Source organism: Xenopus laevis, chromosome 8L (genome assembly GCF_017654675.1).
Source record: "Xenopus laevis strain J_2021 chromosome 8L, Xenopus_laevis_v10.1, whole genome shotgun sequence".
NCBI classification, from domain to species: Eukaryota; Metazoa; Chordata; class Amphibia; order Anura; family Pipidae; genus Xenopus; species Xenopus laevis.
In genome coordinates this window covers 135,096,918-135,111,873 of record NC_054385.1, presented here as the reverse complement: position 1 = coordinate 135,111,873, position 14,956 = coordinate 135,096,918, and the positions used below count along the sequence as shown (strand labels likewise).

The window sequence follows — 14,956 nt, the reverse complement described above, 5'->3', positions numbered from 1 at the left end:
TAACAATACTAATGGATATGTTGTAATGCACCATTTCCTCAATAAAAAATATTGAAATAAAAAAACATAGCTGGCAACATGGTTATACCTTTTCTGATGATTTGTGAGCTCTGATGTGATATAACGTTTAGTTTAAGAGAACTCGATTCTACAAATGCTTATACAGACGCAAAATGAATCTAATTATTGAGGGGCATCATTAACATGGACTGAACTAAAGGAATGTTCTTAATTTCTCTTCAGTGATTAATGCTTCATGGATGGATTATTGGAAGGAAAATCATATGAAAGGACTTGCTCATTGGACTAGGAACTATAAAAGACACAGATTTGGTGGATAAACAAAGTTGTCCATAGAATAAGACACAAATGATTTACTACTGATGATATGGACTTGGTTTGCATCTTGATAGGGTGGGGCATGAGATTCTGAACAAGTGGGTGCATGTTCCTTCACCCCTGATAATGAGGGTGTCATTCTAAGCCACATGGAGTAGGTTAAACTGAAAAATCTAGAGCTATTGCTAAGGATGGTCAACCCCCTTTTAAATGGATGGGATCAATAGGACCCTGGTTAAACAATATATTGGGTAACATATTTAAACCAATATTATTTATTTTATGCTTTTGCTTAGAATTTTATACTAGTCTGAAACTGATTAGATGTATCAAGGCTGGTACCATATGTGACAAGCGTCAGCTATTGCCCATACGTGCCAATGCTTTTGAATTGATTTCCTATCATACTTCTCTGTGAATCAAGGGGTGGAATGTAAGGAAAATGAGTGATTGACAGAGCAGAAGATAGAGAGAATAGAACAACACCTTAAAGATGGCGTCTAGAACTTTTGGCAATTCATGGAATGTGTCGCTGGTTAATGATGTATTTTCACCATATATAGTATGTTAACTGATAAGATTTACTCAATAATGAAGTATTTTTACCATATATAGTATGCTAAGTGTAGTTTTTAACCATATATATAGTAAGCTAGCTGCTAAAATGTATAAATCTTCTTATATCGTGTGTGGGGGAAACATATATAAAGCTTCATTTGGGGGGAGGCTCTTTGACTTGTGCCTGGACTTCAGAGTATCTGGTTATGTTGGAATTGCTGCTGAGCCATTTTATGGAGGGGTCCCTCAGCTAAGTATCAATAAATCTCTTATGTTTCTTTTACTTGTGTCTGTCACTTTAATCACTCTACAGACTGAACAAGAGCCCTTCTCAATACACCTGAGAACCAAGAGAGGGTGAGAAGAACCTTAGGGAGTGGGACAAAACTGAAGAGTGGTCAGATGGCATGCCAAGTAACAAAGAGAGGGTAAGGAGAACCTCAGGGAGAGGAACACAACCAAAGAGATATAAAATGGACATGCCAAGTACCAAGAGTGGGCAAGAAAAAACTTTGGGAAAAAGAATACACCAAGCATCATGAGAAGGTTGGTGAGATCCACAACACAGAAAAGCACCAACTTTTAACTGCCTGCTTGCCATGGACCATATATCTGGCTGAGCAAGTCAAGGGTATTCAGCAGATCAGAAAGACTTGCCAAGTACCAAGAGGCACTAGGACAACCTTAGAAAGAACAAAAGGACACTCCAATTCTAAGTGCAACAATACCACAGTGTAGTGCAGATACATGTACCCATTGTGCTTCTAGTGAAGGTGAGCCTCAACATGCTATATACCATACCACAGGCCACACACTTCCCATGGGAAACACAATAGTATTATTCATGAGTCCCAAGTGGCATGTTCTTCTAGAGCTCATGGCCTTTCCTTCATAGAAATATTCACATGTGTCACCCAAGGGCAGGCTATTCCTTGTTAAACATGTATAGAAATAGCTGAGTAAAGGCCCCCAACAGACTTGGGACACGTGCCGAGGCCCATTATGTAGTGGCTTTCTATAGGTCAGTGATGATCTGCATGCATAGCTGATGGATTGGTTGGGGAGCAAATGATTAGCGGCTGCACCAAGAACTTCTCTGTCCAAAGGAGTGGAGGCCCTGCTATAGCTTATATTTTACAGTATCCACTAATGAAATGAAATATCTTAAATCGTTCATATTACAGCACAATGTGTCCAATTCACAGGTAGAGTAGTGTAAAAAGCTTCAGCGTATCATGTGCTTCATCAAGCACCAGCGCCCCCTACTGGCTCACATGTAAGTCACAGTTGTGACAATCGCACGGAATCACAGGATTTCTCCTCTCTGGTCTCGGCCTCTGACTCTTTTATGGCCATGGGAGGGGGGCTGTGTATGGAGAGACTCCTGTCCTGCCTCTTCCGGTAACACAGGTTTCCGGACAACATCCGTCATTCACTTGTTGCTGCTACACAGCTCACCTTGCTTTGCACCATCCCTAATGTTCATGTGCTCTGGCCTCCAACTCTTACTTGTGTCTCTCTTTCGCTCCATTCCTCCACACTAACCCTTCCCCTGAGGAGCTCAGAAGGGGAAGGGGGGGGGGGGCGGCGTGAAGGGGGGCCCGGCCGTGCTGCAGTTTTGAAAAGAGTCCGGCCCCCCTTGAGAGCGCCGAAGCCTGCGGCAGCAGAACAACCAAACTGCAGAAGTGCCAAAGGCAAACTCCCGAAGCGGCAAAAAGACCTGAAGTCACGAAAGGAGGTGAAGTTGAAGTCCTGAAGCCACGAGTTCAATTCTACTGAACACCAATGTGGGGTTTTTTTTTTTTTTAAATCCCCTGGCCACCAATATATTTTAATATTCTATAGGCCCCTGCCACAAATGTTTTTTTTTTTTAACTTGTAAGGGGGGCCCTGGTGCCAATGTTTTTTTAAAAAATATTTTTTGGGGCCCCAATTTTTTTGAACTTGTAAAGGGGCCCTGACACCAATGTTTTTTTAAAAAATATTTTTTGGGGCCCCAATTTTTTTTTTTAATTGTAAGAGGGTCCGCAGCACCAATGTTTTTTTTAAATGTTGTTGTATGGGGCCCTGTGATTTCTAATGGTGGCCCTGCTAATACCATTCCCACAAAGTTGAATAAAAGGGGGCAGATTTGGGAAACTTTGGACACACAACCTTTCTGGTCAGAAGACACAACACAGCAGGCACATGTTTTTGTGAAAGATACAGTATATGGTCACATACAACAAATCATTTTCTGTGCAAATTCATTGGTGAAAAGGTACAAAGAGAAATCACAGAGACATGGTCAGACATGGCTATTTCCCAGCAACCACTCTTTTGGCAAGAGATCTGTCATTCTCACAGTTCAATCAGGAATGTGGATCCCACACATCATGTTACACAACATTAAAGGGCCTCTCCAATGGCTGTCCCTGCCCACGCTAATCCAGTCAACTTCTTCTACAGCACAGGGTCCCCGTCCACTAACAGATTTTATCATGAGCAAAGCAACGGCGTCTGTATTGTAAGGGCAGTCAGGTTATGGGATTCCCTACCAAGAGAGGGGGAATGAGTGATTCATTGGTGGGGAGGAAAGGAGATCTCACCATCAGCATAGGAAGGGGTTCTTTACTGTAAGGACAGTCAGGTTATGGGATTCCCTACCAAGAGAGGGGAAGGAGTGATTCATTGGTGGGGAGGAAAGGAGATCTCACCATCAGCATAGGAAGGGGTTCTTTACTGTAAGGACAGTCAGGTTATGGGATTCCTTACCAAGAGAGGGGCAAGCGAATCCCCTTTAAGGTTGCACTGGCCAGTGGGGGCTTCTTTGTCTTCCACTGGATTAATACGTAGTGTCTTGTTGCTGCCATACGACACTGGCAGTGTGTGGCACAGTTGGCATCAAGCCTGTCCCACTATTTTTGAGGGGATTGTGACCATCAACCAAAAACAGGTTTATGTTCTTCTCCATCAACCTCCCCAAACTTCTGCCAATGAGATGACTCAGAAGGCACTGTGGGAATAGGCATATGTGTGCAAAGCTTCATGTGAGCCCCTCACAAATAGTGCAATAGTGGGCATGATACATACGAGTGCAGCTCTGGGACTATTGGGATGGCATGTGCCACAAGAGGCTGTTATGGGGCAATTCCCTACGAGGCATGAGAGGCACGGTTATTGGCTGGCACATACAGCAGGTTAGTATCAGACACAAAGAGGGGGTAGGTTCCAGTGCAGTCGCGCACACACACACACTCCTATTTACATTCAGCAAGGCTGGCACACCAGGGCTCAGACCGGGGTCACCAAGAGGCACTGTGGGCGAGGGGGCAAACACGGCATCTGGAACATTTCACGTCACCGAATCTTTCTTCCTTCTAAATGGCGATTTAAGCCTCTTCCAGATAGTAGCCCTTGGTTTCAGCTTGCGCTCATTTGCCAGGGCCGCCTCCTTCTCCTTCCTGCGGATCTCTCGCACTAGCGCGTGGAACACGTCATCAATGTAATAGCGAAAAGCAGCCGAGGTTTCAAAGAACGGACAGTTAAATTCCCGAGCAAGTGAGTTGCCCTCCTCCTTGGAGACCTAAGGGTGAAAACACAAATATCTCTGCATCACTCACCAACACACCACTCCCCGAGAGCCTGACCAAAGAACTGGCAAACGTAACACTCACCATCACACGCACCACTCACCAACAGACCAGTCCCGGAGAGCCAGACCAAAGCACTGACACGTACCACTCACCAATACACCACTCCCCGAGAGCCTGACACGTATCACTCACCAACACACCACTCCCCGAGAGCCAGACCAATGCACTCTGCAAAGAGTCTCACCTGCCTCAGACGAGTAAGGTCAGACTTATTTCCGACCAGCACCACTGGTGTGTCATCCGTTCGCCGAACCCGGTAGATGAGCTCTTTGAAGTCCCGTGCTTCATGGAAGCTGCGTCGGTCAGTGATGGAATAACAGATGATGAAGCCTTCTCCAGCACGCATGTACTGATCCCGCATTGCTGTGAACTCGGCCTGGAAAGGAAGATGCAAGTTAGGATGCAGAGGAGAGGACTGGCAGGGAGCAGGGCTTAGAGTGGATTTCTCTAGTTGTGCAAAAGTATGGGGTTATGTGTAGGTTCACCTCTGGAGGCAGGACAGAAGAATTGATCTCTTGACCGCTCCCTCAGGATATATAGGCTCCACCTCTATTTCCCAGTTCTTTTGTCCTGCCTTGGAGGTGGAGGACTGAAACCTCTTCCTTCAATATTTCTTTTATTTTTAGATTTCCATTTATCATTTATCCTGACCAGCATGGATGGAGGCATGCAGAGCTGTCTCCCAACGATATTCACGGTTCCCTCCTTGTTGGCTTATAGCAGCAAGTGAAGCCGCACACAATATGGTAACCTGTGCAGCCAGTTCTTGTCTCTGCTAGAAAGAGGGCAAGGTATGCGGTACTAGCGACATGCCCAACAGCAATAACATTGCAATGGACTGAAATGGGGAAAGGTATGTGGAGCTACCTGCACTCCCAAAACAGGCTAATGTCCAACTTGTTTAAACCAGGACGGTAAACTTCGGGAAACAAATTCCACCGCGAGTGCCACCCCGCAGGCGATTTTTAATTATAGCCGTCGGGTAGGTAAGGGAAGGCAGTTCAGGGAGATTGTCGCTAGGGTGACTAATCTCCCCGAATCTGCCCTTACCCTAAAGGGGTTGTTCACCTTTGAGATAACTTTAAGTATGATGTAGAGAGAGAGATATTCGGAGAATTTGCAACTTGTTTTCATTTTTTATTATTGAAGGTTTTTGAGTTATTTAGCAACTATAAAAAATAATGAAAACCAATTGAAAAGTTGCTTACAATTTGCCATTTTATAACATAATAAAAGTTACCTTAAAGGTGAACCACCCCTTTAAGGAGATCTGAGACCTCATACTGTTCAGATCGTAAGACTAGTAATCCACTGCTGTTAAACCCAAAATATCACCATGGAAACAAGTCTAGGGTTAGTAGAGACCCAAAGTGTGGAGAAGCCTCAATCCCAGGGAACCATTCATTACATTCATAATGCCACAAATTCCACCTCAGTTAGGGGATTTATTGGAGTGGCTAAAGACCACATGTCAGCCCCCTGCTCAATTGCAGGCTACAAAACGAAAAGCCTGAGGGTATCAGAACTATTGGATGCTATTGATCTGTTTTCACTCCATGATTCAGAAGCTCCATTTTCAGACGAGGTTGACCCAGAAGGACAGTGACTTAGATACAGTGCAAGTCACTTTCGCAAGACCTGAGTTTTCAGAAAAAGCTGCTAAAAGACATGATGGAAACACTGGACATCAAAGATGAGATTGTCACTAAAAAGCTGACAAGGTTCTAGGTGTGCAACAAAAACGCACACAGGTATTCCCTATGTTTGACTCCATTACACAAACCACACGGAGTGGCTACAGCCAGACTGTCGGTTCATCTTAACAAAACACTTCTTTGATAATTACCCAATTCCTGAGGAACAGTATAAGCTATGGGACAAACCACCCAAAGTGGACTCATTGCTAGACTTTCTAGACAGACCACACTACCAACTGAAGAGGCGTCTTTCAAAGACCCCATGGACAAAAAGTTGAGTCATCACTAAAAAGGAGCATACAACCACTCAACAGCAATCTTATGACCATTGGCAGCAGTAGCAGGCTTAGCTAGAACAGCAAAGCACTGGGCGCAGAAAATTGCCCACAACCACCTGCATCAGCTCAAGATTTAGTAGCAGACATCAATAGGTTATATACTGTGCTCTCCTTTGTAGCGGATTCAGCTTTGGAGATTATCCGCCTCACTGCGGTATACAGGAGAATCCCTGTTTGGCCCACATCTCAAACAAATTATCACAGAAGTCACAGGAGAAAAGATCACCTTCCTCCCACCTGGAAAAAGGGAACATACTGATCAACCAAACAGATTTCCTACCAGGTGAACTTGGTCCACAACGAACCAAAACCCCCTGTTCCTTTCCTGTATCAAATTTTCGTAGCTTCGATACAGACCAGAGTTCAAGGTACAATAGACAAGAGTGGCAGCAGTCAAATAGACAAAGGAAACCATCCAATAGAAAACCTAACTCAGCATGACTGCCCCCCCCCCAGAACCCAATTCTCAAGATAGTGGGTGACATTTCCATATTCCTCTCCTGTTGGGAAACCACTATCACAGACGATTGGATCCTGCAAATCATTCAACACAGTTACAGAATAGACTTCCCTGCTCTTAGAAAGACGATTTGTACAACTGCACAAGGAACAAACTCTGCAACAAGCAGTAGTATCCCTGTGGCAAACAAAAAGCAAAACAAATTCAAAGGCTTTTCACATTTTCTTGGTGGCAAAAAAGGAGGGCACATTCTGACCTGTTCTCGCCTTACAACTAAACGTATTCATTCACAACCAAAAGGTCTATATGGAATCAATAAGGTCAGCGATAGCCTTCATGGAACCCAGATGCTTTATGACCTCAATCGACCTGCACGACGCTTAGCTCCATGTCCCAATACATCCAAGCTCACAGGTCTTCCTCTGGTTTGTAGTAAGAGACCAGCACTTCCAGTCTGTAGCTCTCCCCTTCGGACTCTGCACTGCGGGTGTTCTCAAAAGTCCTAGCACCAATAGCGGCCCACTTGAGGACCATGGGGATATATTTGTTACCATATCTAGACAATGTCCTTCTCAAGGCAATATCACAGGATCAAGCAGCCACAGAAACAATAACCCTACGGGTACTACCACAACACGATGGCTGAAAAACCACCGCAAAAGCGCCCTGCTACCCGCTCAGCTGAAACGCTTCCTGGGACAACTATCCGACTCCAAACAACAGACAGGGGACAAAGTCGAGAACATAATCTACAGCACAAGACACTTCCTCGACAAGACTGCCTTTTAACTACTGGGGTTCATGGTAGCGGCACCAGATGGGGACACCAGACATATTAGCATCCAGACACAATTTCAAAGTCCCATGCTAGTGCTCCAGAATCAGGGACTCGGGAGCGGCATTCATAGGTGCCCTGTAATCCCCTGGAACTTCAAGAAAGTCTATGTGTTACACCCCCTCTGCCAATACTACCCAGGTTTTTCGCCAAGATCAAACAGGAAGGAGCTACAACAATACTCATCGCCCCAGATTGGCCCAACATACTCTGCTACACAGATCTTGTGAGCAAGTCCATATCCAGACTCTGCCGGGTTTGAAAAAGAGCTGGCACCCAGTACCCTTAAATCTCAAGTCTCTACTAAATCAGTGCTATTCCATTATAAATGGGCAAAACAACCAGATATCCAGCAGCTCCTACAAAGGACAATACAGATCGGGTCCCCCTTACGAAACCCTACACCCTCATGGGACCTAACATTGGTGCTGTCCATGATACAAAAAGCACCCTTTGAACCTCTTCACTCCTGTGACCTGGGCTAACCCTGAAAATCATCTTCCTTATTGAGACAGAAGCGCTGTCACATAAAGAACCACAGCTTATCATTTACAGCGATAAGGTGGTTCAATGCACAGTTCCTGGATTCTTTCCAAAAGTAGTGACAAAATTCCACATCAACCAGGAAATCGTAGTTCCTTTCTTCTGTCTAAATCCAGCGAACGACAAGGAAAGGCAACTACACACACTCAATGTGGTCAGGGCAATCAAGATTTACAAAAAGAGGACAGCGGCCTTCAGGCACTACTACGGGCTACTAGTCTCCTACGCTCCATCACACATCGGCTTAGCGCTATCCAGATGGACTATTGCAAGGTGGCTTGTAGAGACAATTAATCAAGCCTACATTCTCAACAACAAACAGCTGATACAAGTTACATTTCTACAAGGGCACAAAGTGCTTCCTGGGCCCTTCAGAACATGGCTACACCAGAGCAGCCACATGATCCTCACCCAATACTTTTATCAAGTTTTAGAAGTTACATGTTTTTTCTTCCTCTTCGGCCGTGTTTGGCCTCAGGTTTTACAAGCTGCAGTCGCATAAGTTGGCTAAAAATAACCTTAATGATCAGCCTACCCACCCGGTTTTAAGGGACAGCTTTTGTACATTCCTACACGTCTGCACAGACAGGAGGGCCGAAAAGTATTTTCTGGTAAGTACAAAATCCCTTTTTGTGGCACAACTGAATGATTTTTAACTGTTTCTCCTGCCACCCAAGCACACTGCAGGAGGAGACCAATTCATGGCAGGACTGAGGAGGGATAACTTCTCTTGTGTGGGAACAGACAGTGCAGCGATTGTGCCAAATATTAGTACACTGTGCTGGTTCCCACCCCAAAGCAGCACAATAGTACCTGGCACAGAGGACAAAATGGTGGCCTGGACCTCTATGGCCAAGCAACCCGGGCACTGCACAATAACAAAGGGGCACTGGCCACAAGCACATGGCTAGCACTTAGGCACAGGGGCCACAATGGCATCCCATAGGAAAAGTGTGCCATATTTGCTTCCAATATACTCAGAAGCTGGGCAAAACCAACATATTAAAGGGTCACTTGTGGGTCCCTTCAAGCTGCAATAAAGCATAAAAGGGATGGCTCAGCATCTGGGCCCAAAAACCAAGCTACATGGGACCATAACCAGACTGTAGGCTCCACTCACTTGCACTCCACTTATATTGCCCTATGCTGTTCTGTTTCTGTTATCTATTACCCCCTTCTCCCTGCGATTACCAACCTCCCCTCACTCTGCTCCATTTCCCTCCATATCAACCCCACTCCCCCTGAATCTGCTGCCCTTTCCTCCAAATCTACCCCACCTCCCCTCACTCTGCTCCCCTTTCCTCCATATCTACCCCACCTCCATATCTATTCCACTCCCCTTTCCTCCATATTTACCCCACCTCCCCTCACTCTGCTCCCCTTTCCTCCATATCTACCCCACCTCCATATCTATTCCACTCCCCTTTCCTCCATATTTACCCCACCTCCCCTCACTCTGCTGCTCTTTCAACCATATCTACCCCACCTCTTCCTGCAGTCACTCACCTCCCCTCACTCTTTGGTGTTTGCCTTTTCTTACACCATTACTCTCTTCTAACTTGGGTCTGAACAGTCAATAGCATACAACATGAACAATAGACAAAACAGAATCACAGACAAGCCATCAGATAATGGCAGTAACAAAGCTCCCCAACAGTCGCCATTACTACTTTACCTGCCCCGCTGTGTCTAGGATGTCCAGGTTGGCTGGCTCATCATCAATCCGAATGCGCATTTTATAGGCGTCCTCTGTAATGAAGCCAAACACAGAGCATTCCAGTAATTCCGGGTGTTCGAGATCCTGCAGCTACAACTGTACATGTACAGCTACAAGAGCCCCCCCCTTCAGTGATGCCATTCTCTGCCCCCCCTCTAATGATGCCATTCTCTTCCCACCCTCTAGTAACGCTTTATCCCTTTACCTCCTGTATACAGCCAGTTATTGTACAGCCCTGTGGAATATGCCGGTGTTTAATAAAGACATGTTAGGAAGAAAAAGACGCAAGAGCCATGGAAAGGTACCGTCCATAGTTACTCACCGATAGTCGGGTCATGATCTTCTGGAAATCGGTGACTAATGAACTGCATGGTCATGGCTGAAAAATACAAATAACTGCCACTTAATAATCAAACCCACAGCCCCACACATGGAAATGGGCTCCTAACTGTCAGCATCAGCCTGGGTACCACCCCTATGCCAGCATTTAGCCCAATCAGACAATTTAGTTCTATACTCGACTATCTGGGCACAGACACAGTGACAGGCCCAATTCCCCTCTATACCCGAGTTCAGAACCCACTGGGTACAGTGACAGGTGTAACAGAGATAGGACATTTATAGGGATTATCTTTAGGGTGTGTAATGCTAATCTGACTAGGCAGACCAAAAAAGGTGTTAATGTCCAGATAGTTGTTAGAGCAGTGATCCCCAACCAGTAGCTCGTGAGTAACAAGTTGCTCCCCAACCCCTTGGATGTTGCTCTCAGTGGCCTCAAAGCAGGAGATTATTTTTGAATTCCAGGCTTGGAGGCAAGTTTTAGTTGCATAAAAACTAAGCATAGTGTCAAGTAGAGCCCCTTGTAGGCTGCCAGCCAACATAGGGGCTACCAAATAGCCAATCACAGCCCTTATTTGGCACCACAAGGGACTTTTTCATGCTTGTGTTGCTCCCCAACTATTTTTACATTTGAATGTGGCTCATGAGTTAAAAAGGTTGGGGACCCCTGTGTTAGAGCATGGGTTACAAGCGAGTGAAAACACTTCCGGCTAGGGCCTTCGCTACATGGAAGATTTCCCAGGTGAAGTTTAACTCCAACGCTACTTTGCAACAGCAAATAGAAATAATGGGGGCGCCAGGAGAAGGAATAAGAGTTTATTAGTACAAGACAAATGAGGCCAGGGTTTACTTACAGAGGTACAAGACATACACAATGTTACATTACACAGCAGAGACAGTGAGTCGCATGAGGCAAGGCAGTCAGGTAGTACATCCATTCTCTTCTGCAATACACCTCAGAGGGGTCCCACCCAGTGGAGTGATCAGAGAGAACAATTCTAAGCCTGACACCCTCTCCACTGTGGCCCCTTCACTCCAGGCAATTCAAACGCCTTGGGAAGCTCCTCCCTCCTACAATCCTCCATGGAGCTCTAACTGCTCTTACTATCTGTCCTCTCTAACTTACTCTCCTAGAGAGTCTATGACAGAACTAACCTTGTTTAGCTCACCTCATTCACGGGGTCCCCTGCTCCCCGACTTTGACACTAGAGCTGGTATAGGTCCCTGTAGGACACGGCTCCCCTGGGCACACCCAGCCGCATGAGCATCCAGAAGCCAATAAGGAAGATCCACCCCTTCTCTCTCACTATAGCAGAGTGTGGTCACAGCAGCTCCTGGCCTATAGCATATGTATGCAAATCTAGCTACATGGGCATCTGCCCAGCAACTAGGAGGAAGTGTAGGGAATGAAAGGCATAGGGGCCACATTAAGCGTATGGGTGGGTAGAAGTGTAAGAGAGTAAGTAGGACAATTATACAGAAGACTGGGTATAAGGGAACCAGTAGGGAATTGGGGGACTAGAGCTAAATTGTGCCATAAATCAGTCGAATGAGCAACTTACCGCTTTTGCCAACCCCCCCAGCTCCCAGCATGACCAGTTTATATTCTCTGGGGGGCGCCACTGAGCTGGGGGTGCGGCTGACACTTGAGTCCATGACACAACAACACCTGCAGTGAGAGAGACACAAAGTGACATGTCTGTTATTAGCGGTATGGACTGTAGCAGGGTTACTTCTGGGCCAACTCTCTAGCTACACCATTCCCTGATGAGAAACTCCCGGCACCCTCTCCACACACACACACACACACACACACACACACACAGAACAGACACACACACAGACACACACACACAGACAGACACACACACACAGACACACACTCACACACACACACACACACTCACACACACACACACACAGACAGACACACACTCACACACACACACACACAGACAGACAGACACACACAGACAGACAGACAGACACAAACACACACAGTACAGACACACACACACATATACACACACTGACACACACTGACACACACTGACACACACTGACACACACACACACACACACAGACACAGTACAGACACACACACACACAGACACACACAGACAGACAGACAGACACACACACACACACACACACACACACACACACACACACACACACACATTACCCAGCAGCTCATCACCTCAGGGTCGCAGTAAAGTTCCAGGAAACAGACAAGATGGCGGTACAATCAGGGCGCGGTTACCAAGCCGGCGGTCACGTGATGTTTGAGGCGGAGTTACAAAGGTTATTGCTGAGGGGGCGGGAATAACCGCGCCGCTGCGCCAATGGGAGAGGAGAGAGGCAGTAACCTAATTAGGCGGGAACGAGTCTCTCTTCATTCACATCGGCTCCGCCACTAATTCTACTTATTATTACGTCAACATAGTGACTCTGTACCGAGCTGATACCTTTACTTACCGGACCCACATGTATTCGTATCCCTGCACCGTCACTCGCCCGACCCCTCCCTCACTCCGACCCCTTCTGATCTCAGTGTGACGGGGGGATCCAGTGCAGGTTGATCAGTACAAGTGACTCATACACATCACATGACCTGTATCTCCTGCACTAGTCGGTGGCTTCTCTGCAAGGCCTGAAGCCTGTTTCTTATATAAATCTCCCCCCCAGCAACTCCTATTCCATCTCTTCCCCAACTTGCCTCTCTGCTCACTAATTACCTCCCTCTGTATCTCACTCATTACCTCATCGGCTCACTCAGTATCTCACTCGTTATCTCACTCATCGGCTCACTCACTAGCTCATTACCTCACTCAGATCTCACTGTACCCTCCCTCATTATCTCACTAATTACCTCTCAGTATCTCACTCGTTACCTCACTAATTACCTCACTCAGTATCTCACTGTTACCTCACTAATTACCTCACTCAGTATCTCACTGTTACCTCACTAATTACCTCACTCAGTATCTCACTGTTACCTCACTAATTACCTCACTCAGTATCTTACTCAGTATCTCACTCGTTACCTCACTCATAACCTCACTCAGTATCTCACTGTTACCTCACTCAGTATCTTACTCAGTATCTCACTCGTTACCTCACTCATAACCTCACTCAGTATCTCACTGTTACCTCACTCAGTATCTTACTCAGTATCTCACTCATAACCTCACTCAGTATCTCACTGTTACCTCACTAACCTCACTCTATCTTATTCTGTATCTCACTGTTACCTCCCTCACTATCTCACTCGTTACCTCACTCAGTATCTCACTGTTACCTCACTAATTACCTCACTCAGTATCTCACTGTTACCTCCCTCACTATCTCACTCGTTACCTCACTCAGTATCTCACTGTTACCTCACTAATTACCTCACTCAGTATCTCACTCGTTACCTCACTCAGTATCTCACTGTTACCTCACTCAGTATCTCACTCGTTACTTCACTCATCGGCTCACTCACTAGCTCATTACCTCACTCATATCTCACTGTACCTCCCTCATTATCTCACTAATTACCTCTCAGTATCTTACTCAGTATCTCACTCGTTACCTCACTCATAACCTCACTCAGTATCTCACTGTTACCTCACTAATTACCTCACTCAGTATCTTACTCAGTATCTCACTGTTACCTCACTAATTACCTTCACTCAGTATCTCACTGTTACCTCACTCACTATCTCACTTCAGTATCTTACTCAATATCTCACTGTTACCTCCCTCATTATCTCACTAATTACCTCACTCAGTATCTTACTCAGTATCTCACTGTTACCTCACTCAGTATCTCACTGTTACCTCACTCAGTATCTCACTGTTACCTCACTCTATCTTATTCTGTATCTCACTGTTACCTCCCTCATTACCTCCCTCACTATCTCACTCGTTACCTCACTCATTGGCTCACTCAGTATCTCTATTTCCTGCTTGGATCATAGATGGGCCAAATGTGAGTTACATGGCAGTTTGGTGGCTGGCTGGGGGGCTGTGATAGCCCAGTGGGTAAGGGTAAATACAGTATCACGTGCCCTACTTACAACTCCAACCTGAATGTGCAGCCTGGACAAATGTACAGACGTCTCAATGAGAAAAAATCATGGCACAACTTGCTGCGGCTCAAACCTTCCTCAGGATTGTCTCTACCACAAGTGACTTGTCACTTACAATTCTTAAGAGACGACGGCCCTGGGTGAGACTCCCATGCTGGAGTGGAAGTCTCGTGTGAGTGTTGAAGTGTACCTGCACTATTCTACACTTATTCTGGTCATTCATTGCTTTTTTCATGGCTTCCTATTTACTGTTCTAGAGCAGCTTATTCCACATTTAGGCCCCTTCTTCCCACCGGTCCTGAGAGATGGAACAGAGACCCTGCTCAACGGCCGCCAGGAGAAAGCCAAGTGCTGCAGATGTTCCGGCCCTTTAATAGTTAACTGGAAAGAGTGAGCTAATTGGCCCCATGGGTCAGCA

The 14,956-nt window shown here is 45.9% G+C and overlaps 1 protein-coding gene across 1 annotated transcript; it reads right to left on the bottom strand.

Annotated features, from left to right (window-relative positions):
- Positions 1 to 3,087: 3,087 nt before the first annotated feature.
- rit1.L (Ras-like without CAAX 1 L homeolog) lies at positions 3,088 to 12,685 on the bottom strand. Its single transcript, NM_001093180.1, is given in 6 exon segments — positions 3,088 to 4,462; positions 4,717 to 4,908; positions 10,081 to 10,154; positions 10,445 to 10,501; positions 12,024 to 12,130; positions 12,663 to 12,685. Coding segments are annotated over 5 exon segments (648 nt in total). The 5' UTR covers positions 12,118 to 12,130; positions 12,663 to 12,685; the 3' UTR covers positions 3,088 to 4,231.
- Between the last annotated feature and the right edge of the window lie 2,271 nt (positions 12,686 to 14,956).